The 26,404-nt window shown below is 43.0% G+C and overlaps 1 protein-coding gene across 2 annotated transcripts in view; it reads right to left on the reverse strand.

The window, feature by feature from the left end:
- Positions 1-14,196: 14,196 nt before the first annotated feature.
- Positions 14,197-26,404, reverse strand: part of LATS2 (large tumor suppressor kinase 2) — a 53,295-nt gene continuing 41,087 nt past the window's right edge. The window contains exons 4-9 of one of the 2 annotated variants that reach the window (XM_077341677.1): positions 22,493-24,045; positions 20,989-21,571; positions 19,998-20,180; positions 18,974-19,080; positions 17,745-17,801; positions 14,197-17,644 (exon numbers count right to left, since the gene is read on the reverse strand). In XM_077341677.1, the coding sequence (XP_077197792.1) occupies positions 17,360-17,644; positions 17,745-17,801; positions 18,974-19,080; positions 19,998-20,180; positions 20,989-21,571; positions 22,493-24,045 (2,768 nt within the window). In that variant the 3' untranslated portion in view covers positions 14,197-17,359. Of the gene's footprint in view, positions 17,802-18,973; positions 19,081-19,997; positions 20,181-20,988; positions 21,572-22,492; positions 24,046-26,404 lie in introns of both variants that reach the window. The other variant, XM_077341676.1, reaches the window with a different exon arrangement.

The following is a 26,404-nucleotide window of genomic DNA, read 5'->3' on the forward strand; positions in this document are numbered from 1 at the left end:
AGAAGTTGTCCCATCTCCATTTTACCTTTAGCTGAGGGTTGGGGGAGGAGAGTGTTACCAAGATCAACTTTCCTCCCTAGATTTGTGCTGTCTGCCCTGATTCCATCCTGGCTAAATTTGCCATGGCAGCCATGTTAGAAGCTAGCAATGCCTTGTTTTGGAGAAATAGGAAAGAGCAAGAGTCTGGTAGTAACTGAAAAGATTTTTTTAAGTTTTGGCAGGGTTTGAGCTCTGGCATGTCACTACTCACTTCTCTTTGGAGAAGGTGAGGTCAAGGCTCTCCTCAGGGTATGCTAATTAGTAGCCAAAACCTTCAGAGGGAGACTGATTCACAGATAAGGCATCTGTGTTGCCACATGGCCTATTGAAGTAATTTCATCAGCAGGTCTTCCTGTGTGCAAAATGTCATTACTATTAGGAGAGCTGATTACCTTTTGCTGACCTTGCCTGAATGAGGAAAACCCCCACCCTAACAGCCCTTTTGTCCACTCTGCCTCAGTACAATCTGCTTTTGTCATCTTTTTGGGAAGCTCCCCCATCCTTTACTCAGTCAGAGCCAATAAATCCATAGATTCTCATCCTGGGCTCATCCTAAATTCCTGGAGCTTATTTTCTTTAAAATTGTCTGGCTCCTATTTTCTGTCTGTTTTATGCCAGCAAAAACTGTACAGTCTCATACTATCCGCTTCCACAGAAGCTGCCAACTCTGCTTTTCTTTCTCTGGGACTTTAATTTGCCTCACAGGGGTATCCCTTGACCGGTATCTGAGAAGCCAGTGATTACTGTGGATTCTGAGAGGGATACTGGATACTGAGTTCCCAATAACTTAGTGTAGTTTGTTGATCTAAGACCAAATCCTTTCTTAACTATGAACCCCACTTAACTATATGTCTGTAGGCCACTCAGACACTCTCAGCCTAACCTAATTCATAGGGTAATTGTGAGGAAAAGAGAAAGGAGGAAGAAGTATTTCCGTTAGCCCACGAATGAAATATTTACTAATTGAAAGTTCACGACATCTGTAAGAGAGTGCTCTTTGTTGAACTGAGATTCAGACTATTTCAAGCACCAAAATAATTAGCCACGTGACTAATTGTTGATAGTGCACAGTTTTTGGAAATACAAATAATTTCATACTGAAATGATTAAAATATAAATTACCAAGTATGGCCCTGGACCAGGTTCCGCTCTGACCCACTCCCCTCCCAAGGAAATGGAGAAGTCTATGCACCTGCTGGTTTGTACTTAGATGGGAAGTCCCCAAGAAAGTTAAGCGTCACTGTCCAGAGGCAGGCAATGGAAAACCACCTCTGACCTTCTCTTGCCTTGAAATCCTATGTTTAAAGTTAGTATTTCATTTTTTAGTTTAAAAAATCCTTTTTATTTCTAAGAACTGCCTCTGCCTGAGATTTCTGGCCAGATGCTCCCCCTGTATGCAAAGGTCAAGATTCTGGCTCCTTGCCCCTCTCAGGAAGCTTCGTCTCCTAGGACTGCTAATTCCCCATCATAAATTCAGGAGACAGGTCTGTGTCAGGCAACAGTATCTGCTTCACATTAATTCAAACTAAAAGTACATTAGTGGGTTTTTTTATTGTATTTTAATTTTTTTCCCATTCCCTAGCTTTACAGGTGTTATGCTCTACTACATTATGAAAACCTGTTCCATGGTAAGTAAAATATGCATGTGCCCTCACCACTTGCAATTTAAAGTTTTGCAGAAATGCCAGGGTTTTGGTGCCATTCGTCACAATTCAGTTTCACTCTCAGTATCTAATGACAACTCTTGAAATAATGGCCAACATCTTTTGAAAGGCAATCTGACATTTTTATTTATTTATTCAGTTTTTGGGGTGGTTTGCAACAATTTAGATAACAGTAAATATTTAATAATTAATGATATTTAAGACTTACACATTTTAAAACATTTAAAATCATTAAAATCTCTTATTCTTTATAGCTGCCATTCTTTGCTGTTAAAAAAAGCTCTATTCTCTTTTTGGTTTCAGGATGGAATATTCTACAGGGAGGGCCTTTATGGTGTTCTTTGGCCTAGTATGGGATTAAAGAACACACGGGAATTTGAGCTGAACCATATTCTGCATTTCTTTCTCCATATAGTTAATTCTCCCCTGTGCCCCCCGCAAATGAGCCTGCTATACAAGCATAGGCTGGTACTGTTATAAATGTTGTGTGTGTGTGTATGAGTTTTTATCAGATGGCTTCTGCAGTTCGTGGAACTCACCAGAGGTAAGATCTTTGGACTAATCCTGTCTTTACTAAAAGAAGAATAGAAGCATAAGGCGTAGGAAGACAGGGGTTACTTTCCCCAATGGTTTCTAATGGGCGAAGCATCAGATGTCACAACCCCAAGCCAACAGTCAAATGCAAGGTTCCCATTAGGGTGACAGCAAGGGACGATTGTACCCAAGGGGCAAATTGCACGGGGGAATTGTACAGACTGGGCGGTTGTACGTCTGCAGAGTAAAAACAGCAAGATTCCCCTAGCACCTTAAAAACTAACAAAATATGTGGCAGGGTGTGAGCTTTTGTAAGTCACTGCTTCAGATTCCTGCAAAGTATGCAATCTTCTCTTTGGGATATGAAATCTCAGTTGCAGGCAAAACTGACCACATGTTGGCTGGCATTTTTGGATGATCATGTCTGAAATTTCCCACATGTAAAGCAAGCGGTACTGGCTGATACTCTGTTAACTACTTACTAGTTATAGGTTAAGATCAGGTTACACAGCTGGGAGTAGTTTTTCCAGCAATCTAAAAACTATATAGTCTGTTGGTAGGATAATGAAACCGGTAAGTACATCATTTTTTTCGGCTAGCCATTGAGTTATGAATAGAATGCAGTCTATTGATTATGGAATGACTGCCTAATAAATCATTTGGATTTGTCAAGTTATAATGAATGTCACCCGTACAACACTATATCCTTTATTCCTAGATGAGAAGTGTCCTTCATGCATTACATTTGGGTGAATGCTCTTTACAGGCACCCTGAAAAAACGGTTTAATGTGTACAATGGACATCCTTGTCTTGGGCTATCAGGCAAATCCTTGGTTGATTAATGTATGAATTTCTTGTCTTGAGCTTCCTTCCGTCTTTGGGCTGTTCTATGATCTTATTTTAGCAAAGAACTATGAGAGCAAAACACTTTTTAAAAATCTGCTACAGTGCCAAAAACTAAATATTTGTGTTAACTGGTAATTTGGAGGTAATTTGAATGTGGAGGTGCCCCTCATTCATCATGGATAGTAGCCACTGATGGACCTGTCCTCCATGAAGCTGTCTAACCCTATTATCCTTCGTGTTACATCTCTTTAATGATGAAAGGAAATTTAAAGATATGCTCTAACAACTGAATTGTTTTGTGTTGCCCCAGAGGGTCAGACCAGATCCAGAGGTTGAAACTAATCCAAAAGAAATTTCAGCTAAACATCCAGAAGAAGTTCCTGACATTTACAGCGGTTCCTCAGTGGAACAGGCTTCCTTGGGAGATGGTGGGTTCTCCTTTGGAAGTTTTTAAGCAGAGGTAGATAGCCATCTGACAGAAATGCTGATTCTGTGAACTTAGGCAGATTGTAAGTGGGTATGCAGAAGTGACTGTGAGCTTGGCTCTTCTTACATGCCCTGGGAAATGCAGATTGCCACTTTGGGGTCTGGAGGCGAATTTATTCCAGATCAGACTAACCATGGATTCTGTTTGTTTGTTTTGGGTGGGGGCATGGATCATCTGGACATGGAACTTGGATCAATGTGGGTGGGCAGGTAGCTGTGAGTTTCCTGCATTCTGCAGGGGATTGGACTAGATGACCCTGGAGGTCCTTTCCAAGTCTATGATTCTATGATTCTTTTTTGGCAGTCCATATAGTATCCATAAAACTCTAACGTTTATTTGTACCACAGGTCTTTTTTACCACTAGATGGCTCTTTTCGACTATAATCAAGTGCCTGTCGAAGGAAATCATAGTTCATGACTACATGCACACACGCAAAAACGCACGCACAGTCGTTTTCCCGTAGTGTTGGATTTCATGAGACATCTGAACTTCACATAACAGTATTTTTTTTCACATGGAGATCTGACTTATACAATAGCCAAACTATGCAGTAGAACAGGGGTAGTCAACTTGTGGTCCTCCAGATGTTCATGGTCTACAAAACCCATGGGGATTGTAGACCATGAACATCTGGAGGACCACAGGTTTACCCCTGCAGTAGGACACCATACTTCATTCCTCAGTGACCATGCTTCAAGGGCAGTCAGGAAAAATGTATGACCTCTACCTGGAATCGCAGAAAGAGTCCTCAAATCTGCCAACCCAACTTGAGCAGTTTCATTCATTCGGTTACAAGCTATACAAACCTCGATTAAGAAATATCCATGATGCAAGAGTGATCTTAGGACACTCAATTCACAGGAATGAGAATGTGATCTAGGAAGATTTTATCTAGGATGCAGAAAGCAGCAAGGAAAGGTCAGATCCTGCAGTGGAGAGAAGTGAGTCGTGTGGTGCCACAAGTACAAGGGTCCGGACTAGTGCTATTTAATCTGTTCATGAATGATTTTGGAACGGGGGGTGAGCAGTGCAGTGACCAAGTTTGTGGGCGATACCGAATCATTTAGGATGGAGAAAACCAAGGTGGGTTATGAAAAACTCCAGAATCAAAGAGTTGGAAGGGGCCATACAGGCCATCTAGTCCAACCCCCTGCTCAACGCAGGATCAGCCCAAAGCATCCTAAAGCATCCAAGAAAGGATCCTTCAAAAAGATCCTTTAAAACTGAGTGTGGGGGGGATCTATGTGGCAAATGAAGTTCATTGTTTGTAATGTGATGTGGGCTGGAACAAGAAATCCTGACTTTAAATACAGGTGTTTGATGGGGAGTGAGTGCTGTGATTTGATTTAAAAATAAAGCCCGTAGCTGTGAACAAGGCTTAGTGACAAACGAGGGAATCTCTTTGAATGGGTTCATATCTAAAGCAGAGGTTGCAGGTATATTTTTAGACAAGAATGGGGAGCTGGATTTTCCCCTTTGTTCTTGATCGGCTGGCTGGGCTCCCTCACAGCCAGTCTCCAGCGCAGGAGGTTTGGTCCAGGAAAAAAAAATACTTCAGGCACCAGAATGTAGAGGGAGAATTGAAGGGTTTAGGCAGGAGTGGTTTAAGGATTTGCGGGACCCATAGCACCACAGACAGTTTAAGGCAGGGGTAGTCAAACTGCGGCCCTCCAGATGTCCATGGACTACAATTCCCATAAGCCCCTGCCAGGGGCTCATGGGAATTGTAGTCCATGGACATCTGGAGGGCCACAGTTTGACTACCCCTGATTTAAGGATTGGTGGGCTCTAGCAGAGTACAATTGTGGCAGGAGCAACCAGACTGGGGACACAAAGGCCCCCCATAGAGGTGTCGTTCCAAGTTTCCTTAAAGAAGGAAAAGGGGGGAAGGAAGGGGGCTATGGTCCTGATCCCCCATGGCACCGTGCAGGGCCACTGGAAGTGCGGGCCCCATAGCACGTGATACATAGGCCTACTAACCGAAACACTGTATTTTTTGAAAAGACATACCCTACCCCAGTTTTTTTTACATGTAAATTCTCTCTCTTTCTCTCTCTGTGTGCTAGAAGTGGGAACAATTGGTGCCAGAGAAACTGCCTGGCTACTTTCTCACACACAAAGACACTGAGAGATCTTGGAAATTGTATTTGCATTGATCTTCCCCCTTAGAGAAATCCAATATCCTTCATCATTGCAGATTTAGTGTTCTCTACGTTCATGGTGGTATCAGAGGATGCAGTCCAATTTCTGTAGGACACCCAAGGCTAGCAGCTCCTTGCATGTTTCTCTTGGTGTCCGGTTGTAAGAGTACCTGTGACCAGGCTTGCTCTCCTGTTTCTCCAGTGTTTTATTCTGGCATCAGTCCAGCCCATTGGGAGGCCTGTGTGAGGTCTAGTCCCCTTGGGAAGTCTCTCACAGACTCAACTGCATGGCCCTTCATCAGGTATTGCCGCTGCTTGCTGCTGGGGTAGCCTATCAGCTTGCTGGTATGGAGAGCTTTGCTGAGCCTCATTCTAGCTTGTGGCCTACTCTGGTTTCTTCCCCCCTTGTAGGGTTGCCAACCTCTAGGTAGGGGAAATAGATTGGCCACACGGGAATGAGGCTAGAAGAAAATCCCGTAAGAGGCGAACAATGAAAAGGAATGTAAATAATGCAGCTTATTCTGACCAGAGAGTCTTAACACAAAAGCTTCAGGTATGTTCAGATTAATGGATCCTTCTAGAGGGGGGAGAAGCATTGACTAATTCAGCTCTTCAGGCGGGATGAAATATTTCTGAAGAAAGGAATAGTTTCGTGAAAACAGCTCCAATCGATAGCTATTCAAAGCATTATTTTGGAAGGGTTCATTAATCTGAACATACTTGAAGCTTTCGTGTTAAGACCTTTTGGTCGGAATGAGCGACATTATTTACATTTCTTTCCATTGTTTCCCACAAACCTCCAGATAAGGGCTGGTGCTCTCCTGACTCCAGAGATTAGTTCCCTGGCAGCTTTGGAAGGTGGAGTCTTGGGATATTGAGCTCTCCCCCTTGTCCAGCCTTTGCCCTCCCCATGTGCCACCCTTCAGTCTTCAGGAATTCCCCCACCAGGTCTTGGCAATCCTGCCCCCTTGAAGGACATATTGGGAAATGTTATATTCCCTGAGGCCTTTTAGCAGACTGTCAGTCAATGTCTTTTGTTGGAATGGGAAACACTTGCCTCTCTTTCTCCCTCCAGTCTGCTGTGCAGCCATCTGCTTGTCTGCCTACCTTTCAGAGTGTGCAGGGAAAATATTTACATCGGTTCTCAACAGGTGTGCTCCCTATTGTGAGAGAGGAGGATGGAATGCAACCTCCCCAGCCAGTCTAGAGCACCTGCATTCGGGGCATGCCACCAAGCCCAGAGCAGAGAGAAGAATGGCTAGAAGTCACCTCTGTCAGATCATTGGCCAAGTCTCCCCTCTCTGTCCTTCTCTTCCGCATGAAAAGCAGACAATAAGGTACCAGAACAACAGTCACTTCTGATAACAGCCTATTAATATAGATTCCAGTGGGTAGCCATATCGGTCTGAAGCAGCAGAACAAATTTAGAGTCCAGTGGCACCTTTAAGACCAACGCATTTATATTCAATAATTATTTATTGAATAAATCTTTGTTGGTCTTAAAGGTGCCATTGGACTCTACATTTATTCAGCATGTTAATATTTTCACAATCAGATTGAGGTAGGTGGGACTGGGAGAGCTCTGAGAGAAGCTGCTTTGTGAGGACAGCTCTAACAGAACTGTGACCAGCCCAAGGTCACCCAGCTGGATGCATGTGGAATAGCAGGGAATCAAACCCAGATTAGAATCTGCTGTTCTTAACCTGGATGGTGGTAAGCTTAAGTCCGGATTTTGCAAAATTGATTAAAAAATGCATGCTCATAATTGCTTCTGCCCTTGTTCTGTTGCTAAAGAAATTTTGGGGGGTATGACTTCCTGAGAAATGGGGACTATTAATTAATATTGACTGGGCATTACCTTGCTTGGGCCAACAGGAATGACATAAAATCAGACTGCATGTCATTGATAGAAAAGGCAAATATATGGTAAGCATGGAATATAGTCATAAAAAATTAACACTGATTGTGCGCATGGAGAATGGGAGAATTTTTAACTCTTCATGCAAGCAACAGATCAGAGGTCATTGTCAGTGTACTCTTTGGCATCCACTCAGTGCTGTGTCTCAACTCCACTTCTCTGTTAACTTTCCTGTCAGCTGATAGACCATTTTATCTATGTGAATTCTGCTGCTGTTCTAAATATAACATCGTCTCAGTTTTTAATTAAAGACGCTGGTTCATGCCAACCATCAGATGATAAATTACCAGCAGTGTTCAATCTGCCCAAGGGGGCGGGGAACCTTGTAGCATAGACTGGAATTGTGGCACCGCTTCAACTCCCAATTAATGGGGTTGAAAAGCCAATGCAGCCCAATTCCCATCTAACTTGGGAATTCAGATGCAGCAGTGATAACAGAGTGGCTTCCTTTCCTCAAAATGTTCCAAAAGGTATTCTATTTGGGTATGATGCCAGAAGAAGAAGAGCCGGCTTTTATACCTCACTGTTCCTACCCGAGGCTTTTATACCTCACTGTTCCTATACCTACCCGAAGGAGTCCCAAAGTGATTTAAACACCTTTTCCTTCCTTTTCCTCACAACAGAGGGAGGGAGGTGAGGCTGAGAGAGCTGGCTGCATAGGGAAGAGTGGGGAATCAAACCTGACTCTGGAGATTAGAGTCCACCACTCTTTACTACACCACATTGGTTCAGTGTTCATAGTACATTTTCAAATAATTAATTAGAAGCATAACTTTTCCTCTCCATTACTTAATATTTTAGGCGATTAACTGTTGTGCAGACAGGTTAGTGACATGTATTGGGTTGTTATATAAAGTAGAGGGTATCTTTTTAACTTGCCTTTTAACTCCCATTCTCTGGTTGCTCAGATGTCAGCTTCTGTGTTGGCTAGTATTTATTCTAAATGTTTAGAGTTGTAAAATCATAGACTACAGTTCTGTTTTTCAAGTCCTGTTGATTTCAGCAAGGTTTACATGACAGTGTTCTTCAGATTTCAGTCAGGTGCCCTGATCCTGCACTTTTTAAAAAGTTTATTAATAAAGAAGATAAAGACATGACATTATATATACGAAACAGTAAAAGGTACACATTACATCACTCCATTTTAGGAGTACAACCTAAAATATTATTGCTGACATTTTTTGTATTGCTTTAGATCAGATAGAATCCAAGCTCTCTATATCTTTATTATTTTGGTAAGCAGTTAAAAGCATAAAGGTATATGTTTCCTTTATTTTAGATCACCAATCTTGGATCTTTGGAGTGATACTTTCCTTCCACTGTCTAGCATACACTAACCTGGCAACTGTAATGATATGCAAAACAATAATTAAACATAATAAAGCTCATGTTGACAACTCACTCCCTACCTGAGTGGACCTCCTTTTGGTCTTGTCTGGATTAAATTGTAAGTGTTCATCCCCACTTTTGTCACACACCAGTTTAAGATTTTCACTGAGACGGCCCTCAGCCAGGAATAGCCCGCACTAGTAGTTTAGCCACAATCAGGACGGAGCCTTGGCCAGGAGGAGCTGACCCCTTAACAGCCTTTCCTGGCTGAGAGTTACCTACTGATTGGGGCTAAACTGTTAGGGCGGGCTGTTTCTGGCTGAGGGCCATCTCTTATTGGGGGAATATTTCTGAGGGGGCCTATCAGGTAGGGAGTAAATTGTCTGCATGCAATTTGAGTTGATTGGCCCTCATGGGCAGAGTGCAATTTGAACTAATTGGCAGAGTGCAATTTGGACTGATTGACCCTCATTGGCAGAGTGCTCTCTCTATGGACAGCACACCCTCACGGAGGTCCAATCAGTTAGAAAGTGAGTTGTGAACTTCAGCTTTATTATGTTTAATGATGATGGAGTCCTTTGATGGAGGCTCACTCACCCTTCTCACCTCCTCCACAACTATGACAGTGTTCTTACTCATTTCAGTGGTAGAACCTGATCTGCTCATGCAGATTGAAATGCAAATCCACTCTCTTCAATGAAAAGAATGAGGATGGCTTTTCCTGTACATGCACAAGATAAGAACATAAAAATTGCCTTGCTTAGTCACACCGAGATTTGCCCTGGCCTGGCATTCTGTTTCTGTGGGCGGATAACTGGGTGCCTCAGGAAGCTCCCAATCATGACTTAGCTAGATATTGGTAGATTTAGCCTCACAATGTATCGAATCCTATTCTAAAAGAGAAGCGTTTTCAGGCCTCCTTTGAGAGGCTGATCTGGCTATAGTTGACCTTGATGATGTCCAGGTTGGGATACAGAGCTGCCTTTACAGAAGCATTGACTTGTTCAAAATGCAGCAACCAGGGAAAGGGGGGGCAGGTATAGATGAGCAAAAAAAAGAATATTTTGTTGTTGTTGTTCATCTTATAGTAGTGCTTGTCTTGCCCTATCCTGTATCAGTTATGTATTTTGCAACTCACATACTGTAACAAAAAGGCTTTTTATTTAGAGAACTGTGAGTCATTAAAACAGCAGGAGGACACAGTGGAACATATCAAAAGGCGGCATGCAGACTTTGAGATTCCGTTTTCACTAATGCATGCCTGGCTCCAAATCTACAATCCTGTGGACAGATACCAGTTAATTTTTTCCCCCTTAGGTTATCAGTCCTGGTGATAATTACAGCTCACTTAGGGTGACCCCCTTAGGGTTATCAAGCCATCCAGCTCAAGGCTTTCCACCAGTACTGTGATTTTGTCTGAGACTCCCTGCTTGCTTTTTAATTCCCATTATGTGACATTAGTATTTCTTACCCTGTTTTTATTTCATTTTGTGGTTCTTTCTCTGTTGCTGTTGTGTATGATGATACTGCAGCTTTTTATTTGTTTTAAAGATGGTGCAATCTTTCCCCATAATTGTGCTGTTATTTATTTATTTATATTTATTTATTTATTATATTTCTATACCGCCCTCCCCGGAGGCTCAGGGCGGTTTACATTAAACTTATAAACAATACATGGAACAGTCTTCATTAATAATCATACAATAATAACAGTAGTTGTAACAGAATAACAGTATAGTAAACAGTATAACAATAATAATGTAACAGTATAACAATGCAACCGTGCAAATGGCACTACAGGTCCAGAGCACTCTGGTGGAGTTCTGGGAGGAATGGGGGGGGAGAGCGGGGGCCCTTCGTTCATTGTTGGTTGTGCCTGGTCTCAACCAAATGCCTGGTTATAAATTGATTTTTTGTTTTAGGATATAATTTCTTACACTGCTTTTATAATTTTACTCCTGCCTCGAAAGCCTTATCTGGTAATTGTTTGGTGTTAATTTTTAGAGGGTTGTGTGTATTTATTGTTTAACTGGTCTTACATGCTACTTGCAAGCATTTTCTTGGGGGGAAAATGAGGCATACATATTTTAAATACAAAGAAATTAATCTGATCATTATGACATTCTGTGGGAGTGAAGCTTTATACCTTAAAATAAATAAAACAAAACCCACAATGTACTGTTGCCACAGGCTATCTCCACTTAAAATAGATTCAAGTGTGTAGCCATGTTGGTCTAAAGCAACAGGACAAAGTTTGCATCCAGTGGCACCTTTAAGACCAACAACCTTTCATTCTAGGTATAAGTTTTTATGTGCAAATACACAGAATTTCTTCGACCATTACATCTCTTCAACTCTAGAGAGGAGACGACTGAGAGGGGATCTGATAAGTTTTCTCAAGTATTTAAAAGGGTGCCATATGGAGGATGGAGCAGAATTGTTCTCTTTTGCCCCAGAGGGACAGGCCAGAATGAATGGGATGAAATTAATTCAAAAGAAATTCCATCTAAATATCCTGAAGAAGTTCCTGACAGTTAGAGCGGTTTCTCAGTGGAACAGGCTACATCGAGAGGTGGTAGGTTCTCTATCTTTGGAAATTTTAAAACAGAGACTAGATAGCCATCTGACAGAGAGGCTGATTCTGTGAAGGCTCAAGGGGGTGGCAGGTTACAGATGAGCGATAGGGATGTGAGTGTCCTGCATAGTGCAGGGGGTTGGACTAGATGACCCATGAGGTCCCTTCCAACTCTATGATTCTATTATTCTATGATTTAGGAAGAGGTGTTAGTTACCAGGAAAAGTCAAGATGCATAACAGGGCGGATAGCTAAAATTGGATTAAAGCGATTGATAAAATAATTCACAGATCTTATCAGACACCTTAATCCAATCTGTTGTAATCACCCTGTTATCTAATGAGCCCTTCCTGACAATTAACCCACCCCTTCCTCTATGTAATGGTTGAGGAAATCCTGTTTCACTGAATCTGAAGAAGAGAGCTTGCAAAAAGAAGCTTATATACCTTTAACAAAACTTTGTTGGTCTTAAAGGATCCCCTGGACTCAAGACTTTGTTGCACTTTAAAAGTTCAGGTAGTGGGCACTGTAGAAGCTGTGCAGAAAGAAGGTTGCTAATCAGAACAGATACTGCTGACTTTGATAAATCAGGGGTCTGACTCTGGCAGCTTCATGTGCTTTATTTGTTTCAGTAGATATGTGTTTCACCATAGTTTGAGTCAGCTCTGAAAAACATGAATCCAATGTGAAGTGCACGAATAACCTCAAGTTAAGTTTTGCACTCTTCCTGCTAAGTTTTGTAACTGAGTGGACAGCAGAAATGTTTAAAATAAATATCCATGTTATGCTCTACTTAATTGTCCAAATGTAAATTTCCAGTGCTTGTTCATACTTCATTAGGCAAGCAGGATAGAAGCCCATATAAGCTCCAGTCCTTCAAGTCATTTTCAGAGCGCAACATCTCCTTTTCCACCACATGCCACCTATTCTTTTCAAGCGTTTCTCCCACAGTAAAAACATGCTCAGATTTTAGCCTTGCTATATATGCTAGGTAAATTTTATTGCCCCCAAGGCGGCACTTACCTTAGCAGAACTGTACAAAAACCAAGACTGCTAAGGGATTTTCTGACATCACTGCATTTTTCTAAATACATTTTATTGACGTTTCTGATTGTAAATTCATGATTAGATGTTCAAGTGTGATGCAGTCAATGAGGGTTATAAAATAGTTAGGAACTGGGGATGGGTAAATGAAGAAGAATTGGTTCTTATATGTCACTTTTCTCTACCCGAAGGAGTCTCAAAGTGGCTTACAATCCCCTTTCCTTTCCTCTCCCCACAACAGACACCCTGTGAGGTAGGTGAGGTTGAGAGAGCCCTGATATCACTGCTTGATCGGAATAGCTTTATCGGTGCAACTGGTTGCATGTGGGGGAGCGCGCCGAATTGAACCCGGCTTGCCAGATTAGAAGTCCGCACTCCTAACCACTACAGCAAACTGTCTCTCAGGGAAAATATCTGCCAGAAAAGGCTTGACTATAACTGCATTCTTGACAAACTGTATTTTGTAATAATTGCCATCTGAAAATGTACTACCTCCCCGCAAAAGTGCTGAATAGCCCTATACATAAAATAGATTACAGAGTAGATTTCTCATATCCTCAAGTCATCTAGTTAAAAATAAGGAACATTTGATTAATTGAAAATCGTCATTTCCCCCTTTTATTATTATTATAATATTATTATTATTATCCTTTATATCCCACCTCCTCCCTTCCTTTAATTATATTAGAATGGCTGAAGAATTGACAAATATGGGCTATTTTTAAGAACCTCAGCAGTGATTATTGATGATTCTCTTGCTACAGAATTTCTCAATTCTTTGTATGCCGTTTTAGTACCTCAGGACAACCCAGTGAAATAAGTTAGGGTGGAGAGAAACTGGCCCAGATCACCCTATCTTGAAAATACCCTCTGTCACCACCGAAAGTGTGAATTTGAATCCATATTTCCCCAATCCTAATCAGATAGTCTCTACTGTACCACACCGACTAACCTGCCTTTCAGATTCACTGTGAGGATACAGTAAAAGAAGTAAGAACCATGCAATAGGTCCTTGGAGGATGGGTAAGAGACACAGCCTTAACAACAGTTGTGTAAATACCCTCTTGCCTGGCTGCCTATGGTAAGAATTATTCTGTTAGGATACAAGGGACCAGTTTTTGTGTATAAAGTGACCTCCCTTCCCTGCTTAGATTTGATGAGGCTATACTGTGCCGCCTTCCCTCCCACAGGTACACTCAGACAGGTAAAAAAAATTATGTGAGCTAGGAACCTGAAGGGGCTCAGTGGCTCTATTTTAGCCTCTAACACAGCCTTTCTCAACTTTTTAACCCTTGAGAAACCCTGAAACATTCTTTAGGCTTTGAGAAACCCCAGAAATGGTGTGATCACGCAGAGTATGGTTGGGAAGCATAGCTATGTACATGTCCCCTGGTGCCCCTCCCCTTCCCATCCCCTCCAGGTCCAACACTGGCCATTTTGAGGGGGGGGGGAGATAGGTCGACATGACCATATATGGTCATATAACCTGATATGTAAACATTAATGAACTCCCACCCATTCAGGAAACCCTTCCAGGGCTGTCAAGAAACCCTGGTTGAGGAAGCCTGTATCTAATCTTAACATTTCAAAGATCACAAAAACACAGGAGCCATCTGGGATTTTTCATTCATTTTTTTTTAATAATAAATTGTGCCAGCAGAAGCTTTTGAAAGGCAAATGATAAATAAATAACAGTTAAACTGAGTTCCTGAGGAAGAACCTACCACATGAAAGAATGTCAGATAGATGTAAATATCAAAAACATGGCATTATTATATAAAAAAGTAGTAATACTGAATCTTTCATAGATCGCCACAACACAAGCACGGCATACCTCAGAACACTCCTTTCATACAAATGTAAACAAATACACAATCATTTTGCTTAGTTGAGCCTGATGGATTTACAGGTGGTGTTGCTTTAGGTGTCTAGACAAAGGGTAGGATATGATAGGCTAAAATGTTAAGGAATAATATGGGAAATAACATAAGAAAGAAAATGAAGCTTTAGTTTTATAAAACTTTAAAAGCAAAAAAACAAAAATAAACCACAGTGGAATATTGCCCTCAAATGTTATTGCAATCAATCATTTAAAATAGGACTGTTAAAACTAATCTGAATTAAGGATTTGAAAATAAACACTAGTTATATATATAGAATATAAATGAAGATATGTATGGCTTAATTATCTTTAGTATTCCATTATCAGTTTGAATAATCCTCACATTAACGTATATAACTAATAAAAAGGCATATTTTAAACATTTGTTTCTTAATATTTTAGAGTATGCTTGCATTTTGACAGAGAAGGATTAGTATGGTCCATCGCAAACAGATGAACAAAATGTCACAGGCCAGGGCCAGCATTTTAAAACAAGAGTGTTTCACATGAACAACTGCAAACCTCAAGAATATTCTCTTGGTGTTGGCACAGTTATGGCAGCGCTGTCAAATAGAATAACTCACAATTCCAAGCAGCCAATAAACAGCGACAGCCATCACTGATCCAAAATTATGTTTCTCAAGGATTATCAATCATCGTATCTTGGGGAAAGATCTGTGTTATCAGGCCTGTTATACTGCTGGAACAGATGACAGTGTCAAGTTTACTCTGTGCTGTGACCGTGTGTGTAGTATCTACACCTTTGCAGTGATGATGAAGAAGAGTAGGTTTTTGCTACCTTAAGGAATATCAGAGCAGCTAACAATTGTGAGGCAGGTGAGGCTGAGAGAGCTCTGAGAGCACAGTGGCTGGCCCAAGGCTTCATGTGGAGGGGGGGCGGGAATCAAACCCAGTTTAACAGATTAGAGTCCACCATTCTTAGCTATTACTCCAGTGAAGATTGCAAAGAAGCTACTAGATATGCTAAGATAACCATACTGCATCTTGAATAAATCTTTGTTAAAGGTGCTACTGGACTCTGATTTTATCATACTGCATCTTGTCTCTTCTCAATGGGTTCAGGACTTGCCCAAATCGAGGGCAGCTACAGAGAGAAAAAGGTACTGTCACTGAATTACCATTTATGTTACTGTTCTGAAGAGTCCTATTCATTTTAAAGGCTAGAACAAAAATAAGTGGTTGGATACTATAACTTCTGCTGCTGCCATAAGGATGATCTCACACTATATCCCTCTCCTTGGCAGAGCCCAGTCCTAGATGGCATTTTGTTCATATGAAGCCCATCCCTCCAGTGTACTTCTCAGGGCTCAAATGTGTCTCCTCTGCTATCTTGTGCCACCAGAACAGCTAATCTAACTGAAGGCTTTCAAATCAAGTTTAAGGCACAGAGACAATTCTCACCTATATGTTTTCCCTTACAGAGAATAGGAATGAATACTGTAGTGGTGAGTTTCAAAACTGCTGATCACTGTGTATCACATGTGAAGCGATTTTCAGAGGGTGGCTATGTTGAATTGCAGTACTGCGGCTAGATTCAAGTCCAGTAGAACCAAGATTTGGGTGCTGTGATCTTTGGAGCGTCAAAGCTCAGAGAGCGCATGTTCCCCTAGACACTTTTGACTCTTGAAAGCTCACACCCTGAAGATCTTATTGGTCTCTCAGGTGCTACTAGGCTCAAATCTACCTGCTAAGTAAGTGGGTGATCTTACACAGCCTGTAGACAATGTTCTGATAGTTTACCCTTTCTTTGGGAAGGTGGATCTTTCATGAAACAAGATGCTTATACCAGCCTCTTCCCCTCCCTCTCCACACAGCCAATCCTTAACTAGAAATTGGTGCTTTGTAATTTGTTTTATAAACACGGAAAGGTGGTATACAATCATAATTGGGGGGGACGGGACCCATCCACACAATATGTTCTCAGCACACAAATCCTGAAGGCCTAAAGTTGTAGATCCTCAGTGAAACTGGTACACAGGACCTGCCTGTGAATGGCAAGAAAAAGGTCATTTCAAACAGGAAAACAAACTAATCAGCTCATGCAACATTCTCCACACACCAATCACTGAAATCACACCCTGACTGTCACTTGCTCACACTCTGATTACACTAAATTCCAAAAAGAAAGAAAGAAAAAAGGGGGCAGGGGACACATAAGCAGCTTCAAAAAAAAATTTTTTTTTTGAAATGTGGAAAAATACATATAAAGATCACGCTGTGAATAAAAATGGCACCAGTAAATTTAGGACGTCAAACAGTGGACTTTTTTGTTGTTTTCTCTTACTAAACATTATTGCACAGAAACCTTGAATCACATGTTCTTCAGTCTTACACATTTCCTCCAAAAAACATGACATAAGTGCGATGGATAATTTTTAAAAATGTAGAAAAGAAGAACAGCAGCATGATTTGTCAAACTTAAAATCCCTATAATTTAGTAGGAAAAATAATAACCCTGCTATAAACAAAATATAAGTGCTCTTTGCTTTACTTTAAAAAAAAAAATCATGACGCTGTGGAGGTCTGTAAATAGAGTGGGCCACACAGATCCAGAAAGGGGGGGGGGGAATTGCTAACAAACCCAGCCTTGGAAATCACGATTGAAGATCCAGATTTCAAGTGTCCTCATCTATTTAGCTATTTACAGTGCTCAATGGCCTAAATCAGAACCAGCTTCCATTTAGGACCTTATCTGTGAGTCCTTAAATCTCCAGACTCATCTTGGCCTGAACTAGAATTCATTGCAATTAAGGACTAGATAAAGGAAGACTCTAAAATTGTAATATATATATATATTTTTGCTTTGAAAACTCTGTACAATAATTTACACATATACAGGTTGACACGCTCCGGTCTGATCCAGCCCATCTTTGCTTTCTACATCAGAATTCTCAGACGGGTTTGCTTCCAGCCCAGAAGGCTTTGGATATCTGAACGGGTATCCATTGTCATCAAAGAACCTTCGGAAAGTAAACTCGTAGAAGGCGTGTTCTGTGTGTTTGCCGCTAGAAGAGGCCTGCAGGTCCCATGCCCTGGTGCTGTCCTCACTTGCATCATTCCAAGGACCATCTTCTTCCACTGGATCAAAATTGGATGTATCCGTTGGGTGGCTGATTTTGGGGATGTAGGGAGCTGGCTGCCTGCGAGAGTCCGTGGAGAAGTCTATGGAGTCAAAGAAAGGGTGAGCCTTAATATCATCAGCTCCGTTTCTTCCAAGCCTCTCTTCAGCGGAGCAGCACAGTTTTGTGATAAGGTCACTTGCCTCGGGACTTAGCTTGACTTGGGAGGGAATGTGCAGGGTGTTCTCCCAGTTGATCACCTGAAAAACGCAAGCACTGGTTAGCACCCAGCAGGATTCTTGCTAAGCACCACTAGACAGAGGGGCCCATGGACAGTTGTACTTTCTTTCCCCACCCCCCTGTAGTTGTCCCATATCTTTGGAACAGCGTCCCAGAGAGGTCAGAGGGACTTCAACCCTCCTGCGTTTCCAAGCAAGGATGTAAATAAACTTATCCCACAGAGCTTTAGGGGCAGCTAACTGTGCACAAGGTATTTTAGAATGGTGATTTAAATGCCATTTCTGACCGGGTAAAAACATATTTTATTGTTTCAATTATTTAAAATATGGAATTGTGTGTTTTGGAGGATTTTTGGATTTTTTGCCTGACCTGAAAGGCCCAGGCTAGCCCATTCTCATCAGATCCAAGAAAATGAGCAAGGTCAGGCCCTGGTTAATCCTTGGGTGGGAGACCACCCGGGAAATCCATAGGCAGCCAATAATGACAAACCCTTCTGAAAATATGCTATCAAGTTGCCTTGAGGAGATGCAACCTGATGGCACATTACAGAGAGAGAGAGAGAGAGAGAGAGAGAGAGAGAGAGAGAGAGAGAGAGAGAGAGAGAGATCTATTAGATTTTGTACAATTAGTGTTACGTGCCTTGGATCTGTGGTCCCCAACCTTTTTTGGGTTGGGGACCGGGGGGGGAGGGAGGCGTGGCCGCTGGCACACCAGTGGGCACAAATACGCAGGGGTGAAGCTGCTGTGCCAGTGCGCTTGCACCTGCCAGCACACCGACACCCCCACCTCCCTCCCCCCGCAATGCGGCACAGCACTCTCTGCGCCGGAAGCAGCCGATCACTCCCGGTGCAGTGAACACTGCGCTGCGCTGCAAGGGGGGGAGGGAGGTGCCCCCACTGGCGCCTCCCCCCCCCGTTGCGGCCCGGTAATGAGGGCTCCACAGCCCGGTACTGGTCCCAGGCCTGGGGGTTAGGGAACACAGCCTTGGATCATGAAAGGTGGGGAAATACATACATACATACATACATACATACATACAGACAGACAGACAGACATATGCACACCTTGCAGTATCAGCCTGTTTCTGGGACATGGTCCAAAATCAAACCCCAGCCACCACAGCTGTAGTGTATCTTTCAAACTATATCACATTATCCATCTTTATCATCATAGTTAATGAGACTGAACTTACCTTCAGCTGGGTTTCTGTGGGTGAGGGAGCCAGGAAGGGAGGCTGCCCTACCAGCATCTCAAAGAGGATCACTCCAACACTCCACCAGTCACAAAGCTGAGTGTATCCTGAAACGAAAGCAGAGGATGGTATTCTTCAACTGGCAAGAGCAGGATCACATATTCTACTTCCTGCTGTGTTCCAAAGAGAAACCATTTATTTTATTTTATTTATTTATTTATTTTCACATTTACATACCGCCCTCCTCGGAGGCTCAGGGTGGTTACATGGAACTGAAGAAACTATATAGAGAACATTACATCTTAGAATCACAGAATCATAGAATCATAGAGTTGGAAGGGACCTCATGGGTCATCTAGTCCAACCCCCTGCACTATGCAGGACACTCACATCCCAATCGCTCATCTACTGTAACCTGCCACCCCCTTGATCCTTCACAGAATCAGCCTCTCCATCAAATGGCTATCTAGCCTCTGTTTTAAAATTTCCAAAGATGGAGAACCCACCACCTCTCGAGGAAGCCTGTTAAAATTTTAAAATTATCACCTATGAGAGTGCATGGTTTGTTCATCTCAGAATAGGAAACTGTGACCCGAAACAATGGTTAACAAATCTTCCTCTGTGTCTTCTGACAAAAATTTTACCTCTTTTTTTTTTGCACGCCAAAAATCCTTCCGTAACAATCTAAATGCTGTCTCTAGTTTATCGGTTCTCCTTAAAATATTTTTTGTACTTTTAATCCAAGGACAAATTCATGAACAGAGGAGGGAAAAATGGATTTCCTGTAACTCTTTCTAACTTTTCCTCTACCCGTCTCCAGTAAGGTATCTTGTAATCAGCCATAAGGAGCAACAGTCTCAGTGATTCAACAGTGGCCTTATGCTTCAACAAGATGAAGAGCTGCAAAGCATCCACGGGTGGTAACCTCAAAAGTTTTCCTCGGCCCATTAATTTTTCTTTTTACGTAACAGGACGCAAAACTCAAAATAGCTGCCTCCAAGTGAGACAAAGTGGCACGCTTTACCTTTACGAAGCAGGACTTCTGGTGCAATGTAATTGGGCGTGCCAACTAACGAATGGGCTAAGCATCTCTGATGTTGCTTCTTAGCTCTTTGCTCCAGGGTCTTCAGCCTATCTCCACATCTACAGTTAGACACATCGTCCCAGAGATCGCTGGGCTCCATGCTGTCCTGCCTGATATGGCTCCCTTTCAAAGAAACAGGAAACAGACATGGTCATAAATGTATTCTTCAGGTCTTCCATTTACTATGTTTTGTTTCAAATCACAACTATTCTAAAATTTGTAAGCTTTGTAATTTATTCTGCATGACTCAGATATGTGTGTGTATAAAGACTCCATCTAATCTAATACATTTAATAAAAAGCATAATTTATAAAGAAGAAGAGTTGGTTCTTATATGCTGCTTTACCAAAAGGAGTCTCGCAGCTTACAATCAAATCACCTTCCCTTTCCTCTCCCCGCAAGAGACACCCTGTGAGGGAGGTGAGGCTGAAAGAGCCCTGATATCACTGAAGAAGAAGAAGAGTTGGTTCTTATATGCTGCTTTTCTCTACCCGAAGGAGTCTCAAAGCGGCTTACATTCGCCTTCCCTTTCCTCTCCCCACAACAGACACCCTGTGAGGTGGGTGAGGCTGGGAGAGCCCTGATAGTACTGCTTAGTCAGAACAGCTTTATCTGTGCCGTAGCGAGCCCAAGGTCACCCAGCTGGTTGCATGTGGGGGAGGAGCAAGGAATCAAGCCTGGCTCGCCAGATTCCAAGTCTGCACTCCTAAACACTATGCAAAACTGAGCAGTCAATCAAAATGCTCTCCTGTAGCTCATCTTTTTACTAGAAAACAACAGGATCAATTTGGGGGCATTAGAAACATCCACAAACAACAATACCATGTTATTTGTACTCTCTAGAAATCGTGCTTTTGCCAAGAGAGTTTTTCTTGAAATAAATACTGTAAGACCTTACCCTGAACCCACCCACCCCCCAAAAGCAAAATACCTTTCTGATAGTATTTTGAATTGTGTGTCCATCTGAACCCAGTGCAGAGGCCAAAATCTGTCAGTTTGATGTGCCCATCCAGATCAATCAGGATATTATCCGGTTTGATGTCTCTATGGATAAACCCCATTTTGTGCACGCTCTCTATGGCCAAAGTAAGCTCAGCAATGTAAAACCGAGCTAGGTTTTCTGGAAAGACTTCCATCCGTATCAGCAAGCTCATCATGTCTCCACCAGGGATGTAGTCCATCACGAAGTAAAGGTTATCTCTGTCTTGGAAGGAGTAGTAGAGCTTCACCACCCATTCGTTGTCCGCCTCTGCAAGGATATCTCTCTCGGCCTTGACGTGAGCCACTTGGTTACGGCTCAGCACATCCTTCTTCCTGAGGGTTTTCATGGCGTACAGAGCATTCGTGTCCACTTTGCAGGCAAGGCAGACTTCTCCAAATGCCCCAATACCCAGAGTCTTGATTTTTACAAACATGGTTTTGTCCATCTTGGCTCTCTTGAGCCTGTTGTAGTTGGACTCCTTTTGGTAGAGGATTTTCCTCATTTGTTCTTGCTCTGCTTCAGAAAGGCCAGCCTTCGTAAGAAAAGACAGGGGGAAGAAGTGAGAAATCAAGACAGTTTTAAATTATATACATGGTTAGAAACCATTATATGAAGTTGGGATGAGGCTTATTTCTAATTAGTATGACAGCATAAGGTTCTGCCTTAAAAAGCCAAGGTCCTGTGTCTACATGTTTAACATGACACATGCAGCTTGTATTCTGCTCTATTGATTTAATCTGGGACCTAACCTGGGCCATTATATGGTTTTGCAATTGCACAAGACTAAAACTCTAGTACAGGGTTCAAAAAGCATCATTTCAAGGATCAAAGCACAATCTCCAAACATGGCAAAGAACAGGGGGATGAAAATGGGGCAGGGAGGGCAATGTCTGGAGGAAAAATATTTCACGAGCCAATAAGAATTTAGCAGGCTTCCAGTAGATGGTGATTTGTAGCATTCTAGCTCCTCCTTCTGTGACTGTGAGCCAAGCTTATGGTTGAGGCCAGCGGAAACCTGCCATTGTGATCTGGCAGGGCCTCCCTCATCTGGTTCTCCCCCCTCCCCCTCCTCCTTCCACATGTGATAATGCTAAACCCTGGTAAATTTGGCTGTGATCAGAATGAGGTTTTAATATTTATTTATTGATGAACTGTATTTTATTGCTATATAATTGTATTTTAAGGTTATACACCGCCCTGGGACAACTGGCTCGAGGGGGGAGGTTAATAAATAAATGAAGAAGAGGGGGGGGGAATCATAGGACTGTGTAGATGTAGAGGATCAAGACATGCTCTCACTATATATTTTACTTTTGGCAGAAATTATTATTTTGCCTCTGGGAGTTTTTAAAGAATTCATGCTATGTTAAATATGGAGGAGGAGGGCATTATCACTTTTATACCACCGATTTTTTTTCCTTTTATGAAAAAAAAGTACACAAAATGAATTTACTTTGGCCATTTCTTGCTCCAGCTGTAGCCGGCGATTGATTTTCTGTTGGTAGGTCTTTATGACATTCTCCACGTGCTGCTCCATGTAGAATTTAAAGGCAAATGGTGAATAACTCTTAATGCGGGATTCTCTCTTCTCTTCATCTTTGCCACCTTTTCGCACCGGCACTGGTGAGGTCTGGATTTGCTTTTTATCCTTGCTGGATTTTTCCACCTTGACGCTCTTGGCTTTATCATTCCTTTCCCCGTTTTCCTCCGCTTTGTTGCCTGGTGAGTTTGAGACCCCTCTCATTGTCTGCTCAATTCCTGTACGTAAGCAACTGATATCAAACTGCTCAGAATTATTAGGCAGCAGGAAATGTTTAGGGTACGGTGGTGGTAGACACCTGAGCTCTTGGTTGCTATAATCGACCTCTAATGGAAAAGAGTTAGCTCCTCCAACAGGAAGGGGGTGCTGTTCGATCATTCCTAAGCCATCCACAGCAGAAGACTGCGCGGGTAACCAGCCAGGGTGAGCAGGCCCCACAGCAGTCTGTGGTTCAGGCCTCATCACTCTTGTGCTTTTCACTGGCTGCAGGATATGAGCCGAGGTGACTGCTGTGATGGTGTTTGGAGAACTAATGGAAGGGTCACTTTTGCCCGGAGGAGTCTGCCTCATGGAGGCCGGTATCTGCTGCTGCTGTTGGTGGCTGTTGAAGGAATTGGTTCGGCTCGGCACGCAAGCTTCTGTTCTGAAGGGCACGTGCTGCCGGGGAGATGCATCCAGCGCCTGGTTCTGTAACGAATCGCGGCGGGAGGAGGAGGAGGAAGAGGAGGAAGAGGTTGCTTGCCACTGCTGAACTTGGGGGTTGTTCATGTCATACAGGTCCATGTTCAGGCTGTTTCTAGAAGGGGTCAACAGACCCTGCGGGGGGCTGTCTGAAAATTCATTTGCAAACGCTGGGCCTCTAGTGATCACATGCATTGGGTGAGAAGCCTGGATGGGTTGCTTGTGATGAGGATGCGGCATATACAGGCCAGCGGCTGCTTGCTGGAACCCGTGGCCAGAGTTACTCTGAACAACTGTCCCTTTGCTGGGAAGGCTCGGATACCCTCCTTCCTGCTGCAGCTTGTTCTGAAAAGACTGGCTCCGCTGAATGCCGTAGCCAAGAGCATCCCCCTGCACTATGATGGGCTGCCGGCTGTAATGTGGGCTATTTGAGCCGTGGTTGCTTTGGAGCTGCAAAGCCTGGCCACTGTGACTAACGACTGGGTAACTGATTACCGGAGAATCTATGTTTGCAGAGTATGTTTTCTGTGGGTGGCTCCCAGGTGTGTTGAGGGAGACAACACCAGGCGGTCTTTGCACAGGAGCACTCATGTTTGCAGGCTGGGAAGCAGAAAGCAAGTAGTCCATGTATGGCCGGGGAACCTCGCTGAGCATATTGGCAGCCTCTGCCCCGAAGCCTGTCCCGTCATAGCCTGGGTTGCTGATTTGGTGATAGGACGGAAAAGATTCGCTGGATCCTTCAAAACTTGGCCTGCGGCTGACATTGTTTGGGACCATGCCTTTTCCTTTGGGGAAATAAAAGACAGTGAATGGGGATCTGTTAGGAAATCATACACACAAATAATTGTTATAGTGTCATTCGTTTGCATGAAGAAGAGGAGTAAGGAATCAAACTTGTATGTAGAGGAGTAAGGAATCAAACTTGGATCTCCAGATTAGAGGCCACTGCTCTTAACTACTATACCAAGCTGGCTGTAAAGGGTTGCTGGCCAGTGCCTGGTTGTACATGGGGATATGATGGGGATGTAATACTGGCTGCAACATTATACCACTTACAGTAAAAAAAAAAGAGAAAAAAGTGATGTGGGTAGTTCTAGGAACTGCTGGGAACTTTATGACTGTACCACAGAGTTCCCAGAGACTCCTAGAGCTACCCTATAGTACTTCTGGTTTTCACTTGAAGTGACAAAACACTTCACAGTTGCTATTGCACCTTTCACCCTTCATTTTTCACTTACTACTGTTCAGAGCTATGGAAGGCTATGGGAACAGGGGGAAGAAAATGTCCTGCCCTGACCAGGGGCCCAGCAGCTGTAATCCTGTATCACAGACCTGGTAATCAAATTGCAGATTCAAATGTGGTTCACTGATAAATTCACCTTTCCATAGAGCAAGATGGGAAAGGAATAAAGGAGGGAAGGTGATAAGAGCAACTTACTTCATAATGCTTTGCATACATTCCCCCAAAAACAAAAATGAGAAAAGAGCCAGTGAAGGAAACAGACACAAATGGAGTACATTAGTTCCTCCTTTTTGTCTTTTTCATTTTGGACCCTCAAATCTGCAAAATTCTCAAATTTTCCTTGTGAAAGTCATTTCCAAACCCTTGAATCATCATTAAAATAATCATATCACAAAACATATTCCTCATATCATAAAACATAATAAAGTTCAAGTTGACAACTCACTCCCAACCTGATTTGACCTCCCTGGGAGCGTGCCACCAACAGAGAAACGGCACTCTGCTAATGAGAGCCAATCTGCTCAAATTGCATGCAGACAATTTACTCCCTACCTGATTGGCCCCCTCAGAAATATTTCCCCAATAGGAGATGGCCCTCAGCCAAGAATTGCATGCCCTGGTAGTATTAGCCCTTTCTGGCCGAGGGCTCCCTCCTGATTGAGGCTAAACTCTTGAGACCAATGGCATGTAAGATTGGGAAATTGTAGGTGGGGCAAAGAAGCACCATGAGGCCACGGAGACATGTGGAGGGAAGAGACACTGTTTCCCAGTAGCACCTTCCCAGTAGAAGAAGAGTTGGCTTTTATACCCTGCTTTTCATTGTCCAAATGAGCCTTCCCTTCCTCTCCCTACAACAGACACCCTGTGAGGTACGTGAGGTCGAGAGAGCTCTGAGAGAAACTGCTATTAGAAAAGTTTCTAACAGGACTGTGACTAGCCCAAGGTCTGGAGAGGTGCTTTCATTCTGGGGGTTCTCCAGGTCCCACCTGGAGGCTGGCATCCCTGAACAGTGGTAGGGATGCCAGCTTCCAGCTGGGACCTGGAGATTCCACTTCTGGGGTTTCTCAAAGCCTGAAGAATGGTAAAAAAGTTGAGAAGGGCTGACATAGAGGCAGTAATTGAGAAGCCCTCTGTATGATCTTTGCCAGTCAATGTTTTCATGTTTGATTCATGTTTTTATTTACTTTGTTATTGAACTGAACTGAAGAACATACAGACTGAAAGGTTTTCAGTTCTTAAAGCAAATTTTCCTATAATTTTTCATTGAAGGAAGAAACTGACAAGTTAAGAATTATTTGATATTTATTGTTATTCACAATTCCTGCCACACAGCATTTCTCTTTGTTTCCCACCTGGAGCCTGGCATCCCTGTACCTCCATGGGATCCAAAGCCAGGGAGTCCCTCCTCCCAAGTAGCCCTTTTCTCCAGGGGGCCTAATCTCTGTTGCCTGCAAATGACCTGCCATTCCAGCAAATCCCCAGATCCCAACTGGAGATTGGCATCCTGCAACCTCTCTGGGGCACAGTGCCACAGAGTTCCCCCATCCCAATCAAACCCTTTCATCTCCAGTAGATTAGTTGTCATTGTAGAGTCCCCCCTGCAAAACAGCCATTTCCCCCCGAGTAGCTGATCTCTATAGTCTGCAGATGATCTCCAATTTCAGGAGATTTCCAGGCTGTACTTGGGAGGTTGGTGACCCCTAAGTCAGGAATGTTCCTTGCAGTTTGGAGGTGGGCTCTCAAGAATCAGGAGCTGTTGCCATGCAGCCAGCCCCCAGGAAGGCCACAGTGCAGGTGTACATCCTAGCCCCCGTCTTTCCTCTGGGCGCAACAGGCTTTTCCTCTACTAATAAATAAGGCCAGAGTTGCTGCAAGTCTTCCAGTTTGTTGCATCAGCCTTT

The sequence above is a fragment of the Paroedura picta genome, chromosome 6 (genome assembly GCF_049243985.1).
Source record: "Paroedura picta isolate Pp20150507F chromosome 6, Ppicta_v3.0, whole genome shotgun sequence".
NCBI classification, from domain to species: domain Eukaryota; kingdom Metazoa; phylum Chordata; class Lepidosauria; order Squamata; family Gekkonidae; genus Paroedura; species Paroedura picta.